Below are 14929 nucleotides of genomic sequence, written 5' to 3' on the forward strand. Positions count from 1 at the left end.
ACCCAGAATAGAGTTAAGCCATAGTGGCTCACACCTGTACACATAGCTACTCAGGAGGCTGAAGTCTGAGGATCGAAGCCTGATGCCAGCTCATGTAGGAAAGCCCTTGGAGACTCTATCTCCAGCCAATCAGGAAAGCCAGAAGTGCAGTTGTGGCTCAAGTGGTAGAGCACCAGGCTTGAGCAGGGCCCAGGGCCTGAGTTCAAGCCCCAGGACTGGCACACACACACAGTGGAAAGGAGAGTCTCCAGTCCCCCCCTCCCACTTCCCACCTGCAGATGCTCTGTGGGGTGGGATTCGTCCCCCTTCTCTCACCCCATGGGCACCCTGTCCTGACACGGGTGTGTGTGTGTGTGTGTGTGGATCTGAAGACCTTACAGCAGGCAATCTCAGACGCTCTGATCCCAGAGGTGCAGGGGTTCGAGACTCCCCCCCAGAGCCCAAGTGGCTCACTGATCCCATTTCATCCATCACCCTCTCTGCCGCCTCCGTCCCTTCTTCGCGCGCTCTCCAGGCGGGCCTCTGCGCACGCGCGCCCTGGCAGGCTGGGGCCGGAGGGCGTGGCCAGCGCGGAGGGGGGCGTGGCCAGCGCGGAGGGGGGCGTGCCCGGCACCGCGAGGGGGCGTGGCGGACGTGTTGTTGTTTCTCGGAGGCCCCGCCCCGAATCGGGGCGTGAACCACGCGGTCGCAAGCCCCGCCCCCGCGCCCCCGTCCTCCCGCCCCATTCGCCCGCCTCTTTGTATCCAACATCCGGGTTTCCCCGCCGGCGAACGGGGCCCGGCGGTCGCCGCCGCGGAGCCATTTTGGACCCGGCCTCCGCCGTCCTCCCCCGCCGTCCCCCCCCCCCCCTCCCGTTCATGGCCGCCCCGGACTCGACGGCCCCGCGGCCCGGGGTGCGGGCCCCGCCCGGCGCCCCGATGTCCGGCCCCCGCGCGCCCCGGCCCGCGCCCCGCCGCCGCCCCCCGGCCCCCGCCTCGCGCCCCGCGCCGGGCCGCGGGCCCCGCCGCGCGCTGCGGCCTTGAGCCCCCCCGAGCCTCGCGATCGCCCCGGGGCCCCCGGTGCGGAGCAGCCGCGCGCTGAGCGGCGGGGCGCCCGCCCGGCCGGCGGCGCCGGGACCCGGGGGCGGCGCGGCGGAACATGACGGCGGCCTGGGCGGCGCTGCTGCTCGTCTGGGGGTCGCTGTGCGCGGGTAAGCGCGGGGCCGGGGGTTGCGGGGCCCCGGGGGGCCCGCGATGGGGACGTGCGGGGCGCGCGGGGCCGGGCCCGGGGCCGGGGACCGGGCCGTCGGGGCCGGGGCGCGCGGGGCGGGGCGGGGCGGCGCGCTGTAGATCAACAAAGGGCGGGCCCTGCGCCCCGCGCTGCGCCCGGGCTGGGGGCCCCCCTCCGCGAGCCGGCGACACCCCGCGCCCTGACCCTCCCCCGCGCCGTGACCCCCTCCCCCCGCGCCGTGACCCCCTCCCCCCGCGCCGTGACCCCCTCCCCCCGCGCCGTGACCCTCCCCCGCGCTGACCCCCTCCCTCCCCTGCCCGTGACCCCCCCCCGCGCCATGACCCCCTCCCCCCGCGCCCTGACCCTCCCCCGCGCCGTGACCCCCCTCCCCCGCGCCGTGACCCCCTCCCCCGCGCTGACCCCCTCCCTCCCCTGCCCGTGACCCCCCCGTGCCGTGATCCCCTCCCCCCGCGCCGTGGCCCCCCCCCCCCGCGCCGTGACCCCCTCCCCCGCGCAGTGACCCCCCCCGCGCCATGACCCCCTCCCCCCGCGCCCTGACCCTCCCCCGCGCCCTGACCCTCCCCCACGCCGTGACCCCCCCCCGCGCCCTGACCCCTCCCTCCCCCGAGCCGTGACCCCCGGCGCCGTGACCCCCTCCCCCGCGGGGTGACCCCCTCCCCCGTGTCGTGACCCTCCCCCGCGCCGTGACCCCCTCCCCCCCGCGCCGTGACCCCCTCCCCCCGCGCCGTGACCCCCTCCCCCCGCGCCGTGACCCTCCCCCGCGCTGACCCCCTCCCTCCCCTGCCCGTGACCCCCCCCGCGCCGTGACCCCCTCCCCCGCGCTGACCCCCTCCCTCCCCTGCCCGTGACCCTCCCCCGCGCCGTGACCCCCTCCCCCGCGCCGTGACCCCCTCCCCCGCGCTGACCCCCTCCCTCCCCTGCCCGTGACCCCCCCGTGCCGTGATCCCCTCCCCCCGCGCCGTGGCCCCCCCCCCCGCGCCGTGACCCCCTCCCCCGCGCAGTGACCCCCCCCCGCGCCATGACCCCCTCCCCCCGCGCCCTGACCCTCCCCCGCGCCCTGACCCTCCCCCACGCCGTGACCCCCCCCGCGCCCTGACCCCTCCCTCCCCCGAGCCGTGACCCCCCGGCGCCGTGACCCCCTCCCCCGCGCTGACCCCCTCCCTCCCCTGCCCGTGACCCCCCCCGTGCCGTGATCCCCTCCCCCCGCGCCGTGGCCCCCCCCGCGCAGTGACCCCCCCCCCGCGCCATGACCCTCCCCCACGCCGTGACCCCCCCCCCGCGCCCTGACCCCTCCCTCCCCCGAGCCGTGACCCCCCGGCGCCGTGACCCCCTCCCCCGCGGGGTGACCCCCTCCCCCGTGTCGTGACCCTCCCCCGCGCCGTGACCCCCTCCCCCCGCGCTGACCCCCTCCCTCCCCTGCCCGTGGCCCCCTCCCCCGCGCTGACCCCCCTCCCTCCCCTGCCCATGGCCCCCTCCCCCGCGCTGACCCCCCTCCCTCCCCTGCCCATGGCCCCCTCCCCCGCGCTGACCCCCCTCCCTCCCCTGCCCGTGACCCCCGTCCCCCGCGCCGTGACCCCCCTCCCTCCCTTGCCCGTGGCCCCCTCCCCCGCGCTGACCCCCCTCCCTCCCCTGCCCGTGACCCCCTCCCCCAGCCGTGACCCCCTCCCCCGAGCCGTGACCCCCTCCCCAATTTGCCACAGTCCCCATGTGAGCGCAAAACCCTCAACTCCCTGCGCGCAGCCCCCTAACCTTGCGGCCTCTCCGCCAGGCTTTCAATTGCCCCCCAAACTTGCCATCCTCCAGGCTCTCCATCGTCCCTCTCCCCACTGGCCGGTCCGAGCCGGTCCGTCGGGGTTGTGTTTCATGGGGGGGGAGGAAGCGCCGGCTTGGGGTCCCCCCCCCCACGCCCCCAGCCCTGCACCCCAGCCCACCGCCCCGGTCGGGGTGCGCGTGTGCATGCGGGTGTTTGGGCGCGGGTTCTGCAGAGAACATATGAGGAAGCATTCTCGCCCCCCCCCCCCGCACCCCCCCCTCCCCCGCCCCAGGCCCTGTCCCCTCCACCAGGCCTCATACCCCCCCCCAGGCCTCGTCCCCCCACAGGCCATGTCGCTCACCCCAGGCCACATCCCACCCACCAGATGTCCCTTACCCCAGGCCGCATCTCCCCCAATCTGCATCTCCCCCAATCTGCATCCCCTCCACCAGATCACGTCCCCTCCATCCCAGGTCCCCTCCATCCCAGGCCGTCCCCCCCCTCAGGCCGCGCCCCCCCAGGCCGCATGGGTGTCCACAGTTGCTGGCTTCCGTCAGCGGGCCAAGGGGTCCTTGCCCCCTCTTGCGCACAGCACCCCAGGAGGTGGTGACAGCCTTGGGGAGGGGAGGGAAACCCCCCCCCCGCTGGGGTGACCCCCCTCCCACCACCCACCTCCCCGCCACCTCCCTTTCTCCCAGCCCCGCCTCCTGGGCACCCCCTTCCCAGCACTGTCCCCTGGCTTTCTCTGCCCCTCGGGCCACACCTCCCTCCAGGCCTGGCTTCTTGGCAGTTTCTGGGAGCCCAGGCTCTCTGGCGGTCCAGGGCTGGCCCCCCGGGCCTTTTGCTTGTTGGTTGGTTTGGAGGTTTCTGGGGTTGGAGACCTGGGTGCCCTCTGGGGCTTCCATGTGCTGTGGGCTGTTAGGCCTGGGGAGGATAAAGGAAAGGACTGGAAAGGCCTGGAAATGCCAGCTGGGCCCCTTTCCTACAAGAGCCCCAGACTTTAATTCGATTTGTAACATTTCCCTCTGGCGTTATGTATGCATAAGCCTTAAAAGTTTAACTTTATTCCTTTAGATCGTCAGCTATTAACATCTGTAGCCTGTTGCTGTCCTTCAGGGACTGACTGCTGAAAGAAAAAAACACAGAACGATGGGGCTGGGAAGGTGGCTCAGTGGTAGAGTGCTTGCCTCGCATGCATGAGGCCCTGGGTTCGATTCCTCAGCACCACATAAGCGGAAAAACCCTGCAGTGGCGCTGTGGCTCAAGTGGTAGAGCGCTAGCCTTGAGCTGAAGAGCTGAGGGACAGAGATCAGGCCTACAACCGACCAAAAAAAAACAAACCCTCCCCCCCCAAAAAAAACAGAAAGCTGTGTTGGAAGGGAAGCAGTACCCCAACTGGACAGATTTGAAGTCCCCCCCCCCCCCCACCTTGCCTTGTCTTTCCTAGCCAGTGCTCTGGGCTGGAGGGAGGGATGTTAGGGGAGAATGTCACTTGCAAAAGGTGATCTTCTTCCCCCCAGGTTCCCATTTGCCTGTGAACCCCCAAGGAACCTCCTCCCAAGGAGGCTAAAATTAGTTGTGGGGGGGAAGGAAGAGAAAGGCTGGATGGGAAACGGAAGCTGACTTGGCCGGAGGAGGAAGCAGGCTGCTTTTCTGGAGGGCTCAGCTGTTGGCTGTCCATCTGGAGAGACAGGGCGGTCCCCCACTGGGCTCCCCAGGGCCCCACCAATGAGAGTGCTAAGGGGGCTGGGAAGGTGGCTCAGTGGTCGAGCGCTGGCCTGGCATGCAGGAAGCCCTGGGTTTGATTCCTCAGCCCCACGTACACAGAAAAAGCCAGAAGTGGTGCTGTGTGGCTCAAAAGAAGCTCAGGGACAGTGCCCAGGCCCTGAGTTCAAGCCCCAGGACTGGCAAAGCCACCCGAGTAGCCAGAATCGACAGGTCTGAGCCACCGCTGCCCAGCTGTTTTTCTTTTCTGACCTGAGACTGGGACTAATGCTTAGTACCTGATGCATTCTGCTCATCGGCTGGTGCTCTACCACTTGAGCCATGCCGTCAACCCCTCAGCTTTTTTGGAACTATTTAGGGTTTGGGCTTCTGAATGTGGCCGCAGAACTCCGTTTCTGCCATTGTGTATGCAAACACTCTGACATACATACATATCAATGCATGTGTGTGCACCATACTAGTTATCACATGCATACACAGACTTGTCCTGTATACGAACACATGTGTGTATATACACACACACACGTTTCTCAGACTTTCCTGGCAGGGCGTTCTACCACCTGAACTCTTATCTCGTTCCCGTTTACTTTTCACGTTAAAGCCCTTGCATTTTTGCTTGGGGCCGGCCTTGGACAGCGATCCTCCTTACTTCTGCCTCTTGGGTAGCTGGGATGATCACACCCTGACTGCTTTGCTTGGCATGGGGTCACTTTGGCTTCCACTGTAGCTAGGATTCAAGGTTCTTTATTGTTTGTTTGTTTTTTCCTCCACTGTTCACATTTAATCCAATGACCAATTGGCCTTTGGACGTGTGTGTATGTGTGTGCATGCGTGCGTGCGCACGCGGGCATGTGTGCATACACTGATACTGGGGCTTGAACTCAGGGCCTGGGCGCTGTCCCTTAGATTTTTTATTATTTTTTTGCTCAAAACCAGCACTGTACCACTGGGCTGGCCTTGAACCGCCATCCTCCAGCTCTCAGCCTCCGGAGTAGCTGGTATGCCAGGCGTGCGCCACAGTGCCCGGCTTCCAGCTGCTTCTTGGGGGGAAATGAGCTTTGGGGGGGGGGAAGGGACGGGGGTCCCACTCAGGCTGGCTTTGTGGATCTCCTTAGACCGCCATGCTCATGGTCTTGTCTTTTGGTTTTTTTTGGGGGGGTTCCCCCAGGCTCTGGGCGCGGGGAGGCCGGGACTCGTGAGTGCGTCTACTACAACGCCAACTGGGAACTGGAGCGCACGAACCAGAGCGGCCGTGAGCGCTGTGAGGGCGAGCAGGACAAGAGACTGCACTGCTACGCTTCCTGGCGCAACAGCTCGGGCACCATCGAGCTGGTGAAGAAGGGCTGCTGGCTGGACGACTTCAACTGCTATGACAGGTGCCGTCCCCCCCCTCCCCTGTCCCCCCCCCCAGCCCGCCCCTGGGGTGCTGGCAGTGCCAGTGTTCTCCAGGGGCCTTGACTTGAGGGCCTGAGCTGCTTTTGCACAAGGCTGGTGCTCTACCACCTGAGCCGCGGCTCCACTTTGGGGTGTCTGGTGGTTCATTGGAGATAGCAGTCCACAGACTTACCTGCCCGGGCTGGCTTCGAACCTCCGTCCTCACATCTCAGCCCCCTGAGTAGCTGGGATGACCGGAGTGCGCTGCCCGTCCCGGCCCCTCCCCGCCGAGCCCCCACTTGCTCTGGGGACGTAGGGGGGGCGGGCTCCTCAGGAAGCCGCGGCGTGTGTGGGGGGCCGCAGGCCTGACCGGGACTCACACCCACCCCCTCGGGCTCCCCCAGGCAGGAGTGCGTGGCCACCGAGGAGAACCCGCAAGTCTACTTCTGCTGCTGCGAGGGCAACTTCTGCAACGAGCGCTTCACCCACCTGCCCGAGCCCGGCGGCCCCGAAGGTGAGGGGCGGGGCTGCCCGGCGGGTGGGCGGGGCCCGCTCCCGCAGGCCAATGGCTGCATTGAGTCCGTGGGCGGGGCCTGCTCCCGCAGACCAATGGCTGCATTGAGTCCGGGTGGGCGGGGCCCGCTCCCACAGGCCAATGGCTGCATTGAGTCCGGGTGGGCGGGGCCCGCTCCCGCAGGCCAATGGCTGCATTGAGTCCCGGTGGGCGGAGCCCGCTCCTGCAGGCCAATGGCTGCATTGAGTCCGGGTGGGCGGGGCCCGCTCCCGTAGGCCAATGGCGGCTTTGAGTCCCGGTGGGCGGGGAGGGTGGGTCTGTGTGACCCAGGGCTCCGCGGTGTGTCTCTCAGTCACCTACGAGCCACCCCCGACAGCCCCGGCCCTGCTGACCGTGCTGGCCTACTCGCTGCTGCCCGTCGGGGGCCTCGCCCTGCTCCTCGCGCTGGCCTTCTGGATGTACCGCCAGCGCAAGCCCCCCTACGGCCACGTGGACGTCCACGAGGTGAGGGCGCCCGCCCGCGGAGGGGCGGGGAGGGGGCCCGGGAGCGGGCAGGTCCAGACACTCCATGAAACCCAGCACCCGCCGGCCCCAGACCGACAAGAAGACATGAAAGACCCCCCCCACCCCCCCAGGACTCGGCACCCCCGCCCCCGTCCCCTCTGGTGGGCCTGAAGCCACTGCAGCTGCTTGAGGTCAGAGCCCGGGGCCGCTTTGGCTGCGTGTGGAAGGCCCAGCTCATGAACGACTTCGTCGCCGTGAAGATCTTCCCTCTCCAGGTGAGCGAGGGAGGCGCCCCAGGGCCGCAGCAGGGGTGTGGGGGGGGAGGGGGGAGGGAGGGGAGAGGCCTCCCCTGCACCGAGCACGTGTTGCAGGCAGCAAGCCAGGTACCAGTAGCCTGCCATCCTAGCTACTCAGGAGGCTGAGATCTAGAGGGTCGGGGTTCAAAGCCAGCCCTGGGCAAGGAAAGTCTGAGACACTATTCTTATGTCCAATTAAGCACCCCAAAGAAGCTCAAGGATGACACTCAGGCCCTGAGTTCAAACCTCAGGAGTGGCATGTGCGTGCATGCGTGCGTGTGTGCACGCTTGCACACACACACAATCGCCTCTCAGAAATCATAAGGAAGTACAAAATGGGGCAGTGGCCCTCCTACATTAGGGCCTTGTACTGTCAGCTGGGCCACGCCCCGTCCATGGCTCATCCCCTTCCACACCTTTACACACACGCAGGACAAGCAGTCGTGGCAGAGCGAGCGCGAGATCTTCAGCACGCCTGGCATGAAACACGAGAACCTGCTGCAGTTCATCGCTGCCGAGAAGCGAGGCTCCAACCTGGAGGTGGAACTGTGGCTCATCACCGCCTTCCATGACAAGGTGAGTCAGCTAGGTGCGGACTTAACTGTCCCTCAGGGCCTGGGGTACCTTAGTGTGGGGCTTGAACTTAGGGCCTGGGCCTGTCCCTGAGCTCTTTTGCTCAAGGCTGGTGCTCTACCACTTGAACCACAGCGCCACTACTGGTTTCCGGGTGGTTCACTGGAGATCAGAGTCCCTTGGCCTTTCCTTCCCTGGTTGGGCTTTGAACTGCGAATCTCTAGATCGCAGCCTCCTGAGCAGTTGGGATGGCAGATGTGCATCTGGCTTCTGGACTAACTTGTGAATGCTTGGAGTAATGATGTCCTGTTTGCCATTCCGACTCTCTCTGGGGACATTCTCCCCTCCCCACCCCCCTATGGGGCCGAGCTGAGTTTTGCACCCAGAACTTGTGCCCAAGTTCTATGCTTCATGTGCCTGTTCTTTCTTAGGGTTCGCTCACCGATTACCTGAAAGGAAATATCATCAGCTGGAACGAGTTGTGTCACGTGGCGGAGACGATGTCACGTGGCCTCTCGTACCTGCATGAGGACGTGCCCTGGTGTCGTGGCGAAGGCTACAAGCCCTCCATCGCCCACAGGTACCCGGGTGGCTGGGCACTGGCTGGGAGGGCTGCTGGCACCCCGCCAGCCTGGGAATGGCATGGGCTGGCTGTGTGCTGCCCTCTGCTGGCCACGCAAGGAAGTGCCACGTCCATTCTCACCTTGAGCACCTGCTGAAAGAAAATGAGGGCTGATCAGAAAAATCTGCCAGCCTTGGCAGGAAAGTCTGTGACTCTTATCTCCAATGAACCACCAGAAAACCGGAAGTGGCGCTGTGGCTCAAGTGGTAGAGCTCTTGCCTTGAGCTGAAGAGCTGAGGGACAGCGCCCAGGCTCAGAGTTCAAGCCCCACAACCAACAAAAAGTTAATATAGTCAGGTGCCAGTGACTCACACACCTGTGATCCTAGGTACTCAGGAGGCTGAGATTGTGGTTCAAAGCCAGTGAGACAGAAGTGGTAGTTTGGAAGGCTCAAGTGGTCGAGTGCCAGCCTTGAATGAAATAGCTAAGTGAAAGCATAAAGTCCTGAGTTCAAGTCCCGTGCCTGACACACGTGTGCCCACACACGCTAAAAGGCTCCAAGAAGACACTTCTTCACCGTGGCACATGCCTTGGTCCCCCATACAGTGGGTGCTTTGCTCTGGGGGCCGTGGGCCCCCCCAGATTCTAGGATCTCGAAGGCCCAGGCGGGTGTGGATGCATGGCAGATGAGGTTGCTGTGGGCCGCGTCCCGAGTGCTCATCACCGATGGCCTGGATTTCTCCACAGGGACTTCAAGAGCAAGAACGTGCTGCTAAAGAGCGACCTGACTGCGGTGCTGGCCGACTTTGGCCTGGCCGTCCGCTTTGAGCCCGGCAAGCCTCCAGGGGACACTCATGGGCAGGTAAGAGGTCTGTGTGAGGCGGAGCCCTGCCTGGGACCTGGGGACTGTGGAGGTCCGTGGTTTCCCCGTGGATCGCTGTGTTTCCCTCAGGCCAGATGGCTTAGAAATCCAGAGGTGTGCAGTCGTGGGGAGCTGGCCCGGTTTATCTCCCTCAATTCTAGTAACTGAACCAGACAAAATGGAAATGTGTTAAAAATGGAGCCCAAGAAAGCAGGGCAATTAAGAGAGAATAAGCCTTATAAATCATAAAGTCATAAAAATGATCATTTTGAATTTATTTTTTTTTAAATTTGGGTGTTGGTCCTGGGACTTGAACTCAGGGCCTGCGCACTGTCCCTCAGCTTCTTTTGCTCAAGGCTGGGGCTCTACCACTTGAGCCACAGCGCCACTGCTGGCTTTTTCTGTGGAAGTGGTAGTGAGGAATGGAACCTAGGGCTTTGTGCATGCTAGGGGCGCACTCACCACTGAGCCGCCTTCCCAGCCCTACCCTCGTCTCCCCACCCCCACCCCCCTGCCCCATAGGTAGGCACCAGGCGGTACCTGGCTCCTGAGGTGCTGGAAGGCGCCATCAACTTCCAGAGAGATGCATTCCTGCGCATCGACATGTACGCCATGGGCCTGGTGCTGTGGGAGCTGGTGTCGCGGTGCACAGCGGCTGACGGTGAGTGGCAGCCCCATTCTAGAAGGTTCTAGAAGGTTCTAGAAGGTTCTAGAGGGATCTTTGGGGGGAGGGAGTGATGCCACCAGGCTCTTTCCCATCCCCCCCCCCAGGACCCGTGGATGAATACATGCTGCCCTTCGAGGAGGAGATTGGCCAGCACCCTTCACTGGAAGAACTGCAGGACGTGGTCGTCCATAAGAAGATGAGGCCCGCCATTAAGGAGCATTGGCTGAAGCATCCGGTGAGGGGGAGGGGCGTGTTCAGGATTCTGGGGACCCGGCTCCCCCCACTTGTATATACACGGGAGGGACCTCGGATAAAGGGGGTGAGGGCTGTCCTCTCTGGGGCTCGAGGGTGGTAAGGGCCAGGACCAGGAGGAGGTAAGGTGGGCAATGCCCTTCCCCTGGTCCCAAGCACCCCCAGTGTTATCCCCCTAAAGCCGGTAACAGCAAGGGCCTGTGTGTGTTGGAGTGTAGCTCAGTGGTAGAGCGCTCGCCACATGCACAGGCCCTGGATTCTAATCCTCAGCACCACATCCACAGAAAAAGCCCGAAGTGATGCTATGGCTCAAGTGGTAGAGCGCTTGCCCTGAGCAAAAGCAGTTCAGGAACAGTGCCCAGGCCTGGAGTTCAAGCTCCAGGACTGGCAAAAAAGAAAAAAAAAAAGAAAGAAAAGAAAAAGATGGAATTGGAGCAAGGTGCCAACGGCTCATGCCTGTCCATTCTAGCTCCTTGGAGGCCAGGATCTAGAGGATCACCATTTGAAGCCAGACCTCCCCCCACTAAAAAAAAAAAAAAAGGTTGAATTTAAGTATCATGGCAGCCAAACCTGGATTGGAGATCAGGATCTCATGGACTTTCCTGCCCAGGCTGGCTTTGAACTGTAATCCTCCAGATCTCAGCCTCCTGAGTAGCTGGGATGACAAATATGAGCCACCAATGCCTGGCTTGTCAAGGTTGGTGCTCTACCACTTGAGCCATAGCTCCACATCTGGTTTTTCTGGTGGTTCATTGGAGATTAGGGTCTCAAGGACTTGCTGGACAGGGCTGGCCTCGAACCGTGATCCTCAGATCCCAGCCTCCTGAGTCGCTGGGATAACAAGGCATGAGCCATAATGCCTGGCTGTGGTCACCAATGGTTCCTTCCCCCCCCTGTCCCCGGCTGGCACTCAGGGCCTGGCCCAGCTCTGCGTGACGATCGAGGAATGCTGGGATCACGACTCGGAGGCACGCCTGTCGGCGGGCTGTGTGGAGGAAAGGGTAAACTTGATCCGAAGATCCGTCAATGCCTGTCCCTCGGACTGCCTGGTCTCCCTGGTGACCTCCCTCACCAATGTGGACCTGCTCCCTAAAGAGCCTAGCATCTGAGACCCCCGGGGCGGTGAAGAAGCTCCCGGCCAGCCCGCCCGCCTGCCCACCTGCCACTGACACTCAGCGTGGGACCTGAGGAAACCAGGGGAAACACAGAAACAAGCCAACCCCGAGTGGATGTTTTGTGTTTCTTTGGAAGGGGAGAAAAAAAAAACCCTAAAACCAAGAAACCCATACAAATGCAGCTGCTATTTTACTAGACTTTTTTTTTTAATTATTATTATTATAATTATTCTTAATGTGATGATGATGGTGATTTTTTTTTTTTTTTTTTGAGAATTGGGTCCGTTTTTGTGTTTTTGAACCCAGCATTTTTTTTTTTTTTTTAAATTTGGATTTGGATTTTTCGCTGTGTGGTCTCGCACAAGGCCAGCACCCAGACGCACGGGCCGGGCGCTGAGTCGCTCCTCTGTGACTGGCCTCCACCTCTCACCTCCTGTCCTGGGGGGCGTGAGGGGGGGGCTCTGTTCTGTTTTGTCATCTCCCCGGATTGGGTGACACCCCAGGACTTCCCCTCTGGGCCCCCCCTCCCCATCTCCTGTCTTAGCCACCTTGATGCTGCAGATCCTCCTCTACCCGGGGCCATGGAAGACTGTTAGCCTGTCCCTGGCTGCGCGCTCGTCCCCAGCGCCAGCTCCGGGCTGGCCTGTCTGCCCCCCCTCCTCTGTCCCCCCCCCCCTTTTTGATGTTGAATTTTTATGTTGTTATTTGTTAAGGCCGTTAAGCTTGAACACAGCCACAGAGGTGTGGCCCGCTCGCGGACCCCGCAGGGCCCCGCTCCCCACGGACGGACGGACGGACGGACGGACGGACGGACCCGCAGGAGGAGCCCGTCCCCGGCCGGGTCTGGATCCGCGCTCCTCGGGACTCCGGGCGCAGCAGCCTCTGCTACTTCTCAGGTACCCCGGGCCGGGCCGGGCCGGGCCTCGGATCCTCGCCAGTTCCTATCTCCAGGGAAGACGACAAAATCGGAGGTGGAGCAGACGCGCGCAGTCCCGGGTTCGAGTCCCGGCGTCGCCACTGAATCGATAAGAGCCGGGCTTCCGCCTGGAGCGCGCCCGCGGGGGCTGCCCGGGGTCCGGGGCTGCCCGGGGTCCGGGGGTCCGGGGGTCCCGGGGGTCCCGGGGTCCCAGGGTCCGTGTCCCCACCCCCGTCACCCGCTCCAGTCACTGAATGTCTTGAATGCTGCTGTTTGGACATCGGGATTTCTCCTGTTAATTTATAGACGCTGCTCCCGTGGCGGTGGTGATGGGGATGATGATGATGGTGATGGGGATGATGATGATGGTGATGATGGTGATGGGGATGATGATGATGGTGATGATGGGGATGGCGGGGATGGCGTCGCCGCCCGCGCCCGCGCTTTCCCGCGAGGTGGCTTCCGAGGGTTCGTTTTGTTTTAATATTTTTCTAAAGGTTTAAAAACAAAAAAAGAAAAACACCCGTGACGACAGAGAGCACCTCAAACCAGAAATACCTCAGCCTCCCCGCCGCGCCGCGGGGGCCGGGGCCGGGGGCCCGGGGAGCCCCCCAGGCCCAGGCCCAGACCCCGGCCCAGGCCTGCCACGGCCCAGCTCCTCCTCCCGGTCCTCCGGGCTTTCCTGTTCCTTGACCCGAGGAGCAGCGGCTCCCCGGCCCCGGGGCGGGCAGGCTCGGGGTGGAGAGCGGGGAGGGCCTCGCCGCAGGCCGGGACCCCTGGGCCCCACACTGCGGCCCGGGGGCGTGGCGCATGCCCAGTGTGCTGCCCCGCAGGGACGTGCGCATGCTCCGTGTGCCGCCGTCATTGCCCGCGCGGGGACTTGGGGGCGTGCTCCAGAGACTTGTGCGTGCGTAGTGTGCCAGCATTGATAGTTGCGCTTGCGCGGTGCGCCGTGCCGCCGTCGTCGCCGGCGCATGCGCAGTGTGCGTGCATGCGCTCTATGGCCAATGCGCAAGCGCAGTGCCGCAGTGCGTCGCCATTGACCTGTGCTCGGGCTGCTCGCGTCGCGGCGGGAGGCCGCTCTTGCTTCCCTTTCTGAGCTCAGATCCTGCGGTGTCTGACAGGTGTCCCCTTGTCCTCCCCTGGCCCCCGCCGCGTCCTCCTCCCGGAGCTCTTCGTTAGTGCAGAAGCCAGCCCTACAGCAGTTGCTTTCCCTCCTCCTCCCCGTCCTCGTCCCCTTCCCCCTCCTCCCCCTCCCCCTCCTCCTCCCCCTCCTTCCCCCTCCCACTCCCTCCCCCTCCTCCCCCCTCCTCTTCCCTCCTCCCCCCTCTCCCTCCCCCTTCCCCTTCTCCCCACCCTCCCCCCCTCCTCCCTCCCCCTTCCCTACCCCCCTCCCCCTCTTTCTCCTCCTCCCTCTCCCCTCCTTCTCCCTCCTCCTCCCCCTCCCCCACCTCCCTCCCCCCTCCTTTTCCTCCCCCTCCTCCCTCCCCCCTCCCCCTCCTCCCTCCCCCCTCCCCCTCCTCCCTCCTCTCCCTCCCCCTTCCCCTCCTCCCCACCCTCCCCCCTCCTCCCTCCCCCTCCCCCACCTCCCTCCCCCCTCTCCTCCTCCTCCCTCCCCCTCCTTCTCCCTCCTCCTCCCCCTCCCCCTCCCCCTTCCTCCTCCTCCCTTCTCCTCCCCTCCTCCTCCCTCCCCCCTCTTCCTCCCTCCCACCTCCTCCTCCCTCCTCCCTTCTCCCCTCCCCTCCTCCTCCCCCTCCCCCCACCCCCCCTACGGATTTCCTTCAGAAGCTTTAAAGTATCTCCGTGACCAAGTGCCGTGGCTCCTCTCCAGCTGCCATTCCCCCCCGCCCCCCAGGCCGGGGTCCGGGCCTCCCCAGGTCAGGAAAGCCCGTGAGACCCTCACCCCTAGTGAACCAGCACCGCAGAGGTGGGGCCGCAGCCCAAGCGCCAGAGCACCACGCGCAGGGCCGGTGCCCAGGCCCTGGGTTCACGTCCCGGGACTTGCAGAAAACCCCCAAACCAACCAAATCCACCCGGTGACAAATGCGATGGGAAGCACTTCAGTGCTAGACCCTGATCAGGCCTTCCCCTGGGCCTTTCCATGTCCTCTACCCCCCTCCCACCTTCCCCTGGGCCTTTCCATGTCCCCTGACCCCCCCCCCCTTCCCCTGGGCCTTTCCATGTCCTCTACCCCCCCCCCCCCCCCCCGCCTTCCCCTGGGCCTTTCCATGTCCTCTACCCCCCTTCCACCTTCCCCTGGGCCTTTCCATGTTCTCTTCCCCCACCCCCCTTTGGTCCTCCCCCTGCCTTGACTTCCTGTGGGAAGCAGGACTGGGCCGGCCACACAGAACTCCAGCGCGAGACCAGCAGGTGAGACACATGCAGGCAAGGCAGGTTTGATCTCCTCCCCAGGGAGGAGATCCTCCTCTCCTTCTCTGGCCCTGGGCTCAGCTCCCAGGGCCTGCCCCCCCCCCCCCCATCCCCTGCGAAAAGGTTTCTGCAGTCTCTGTCTGTGGTGAGGCTGTTGCAGGAGAGCCTGTGGGCTGTGCCAGTTCCTGGGGTTTGGGACAGCCTGTCCCCCCCGGG

General features: G+C 64.4%; 1 protein-coding gene across 3 annotated transcripts; it reads left to right on the forward strand.

Annotated features, from left to right (window-relative positions):
- The first annotated feature begins 1060 nt into the window (after positions 1 to 1060).
- Acvr2b (activin A receptor type 2B) lies at positions 1061 to 13594 on the forward strand. 3 transcript variants are annotated; one of them, XM_070042434.1, is made up of 11 exons: positions 1061 to 1189; positions 5877 to 6084; positions 6487 to 6596; positions 6949 to 7100; positions 7232 to 7375; positions 7829 to 7972; positions 8401 to 8549; positions 9279 to 9393; positions 9916 to 10054; positions 10165 to 10295; positions 12141 to 13594. In XM_070042434.1, the coding sequence occupies exons 1-11, from the start codon at positions 1138 to 1140 to the stop codon at positions 12825 to 12827; spliced, it is 2031 nt and encodes a 676-aa protein (XP_069898535.1). In that variant the 5' UTR covers positions 1061 to 1137; the 3' UTR covers positions 12828 to 13594. The 3 variants fall into 3 exon arrangements, with proteins under 3 accessions (XP_069898535.1, XP_069898536.1, XP_069898537.1); XM_070042435.1 differs by having other exon boundaries at positions 6973 to 7100; XM_070042436.1 differs by having other exon boundaries at positions 1062 to 1189; positions 11227 to 12233.
- Positions 13595 to 14929: the final 1335 nt, after the last annotated feature.

Source organism: Dipodomys merriami, unplaced genomic scaffold (assembly GCF_024711535.1).
Source record: "Dipodomys merriami isolate MVZ:Mamm:240054 unplaced genomic scaffold, mDipMer1.0.p SCAF_325, whole genome shotgun sequence".
In the NCBI taxonomy this organism is placed as follows: domain Eukaryota; kingdom Metazoa; phylum Chordata; class Mammalia; order Rodentia; family Heteromyidae; genus Dipodomys; species Dipodomys merriami.

Excerpts from the sequence above, each read along its gene's own strand:
- Acvr2b (XM_070042434.1), top strand. The coding sequence starts at position 1,138 with ATGACGGCGGCCTGGGCGGCGCTGCTGCTCGTCTGGGGGTCGCTGTGC. Across the intron at positions 6,085-6,486 it reads GACTTCAACTGCTATGACAG|GCAGGAGTGCGTGGCCACCG; the intron begins GTGCCGTCCCCC and ends GGGCTCCCCCAG. Across the intron at positions 7,101-7,231 it reads GCCACGTGGACGTCCACGAG|GACTCGGCACCCCCGCCCCC; the intron begins GTGAGGGCGCCC and ends CCACCCCCCCAG.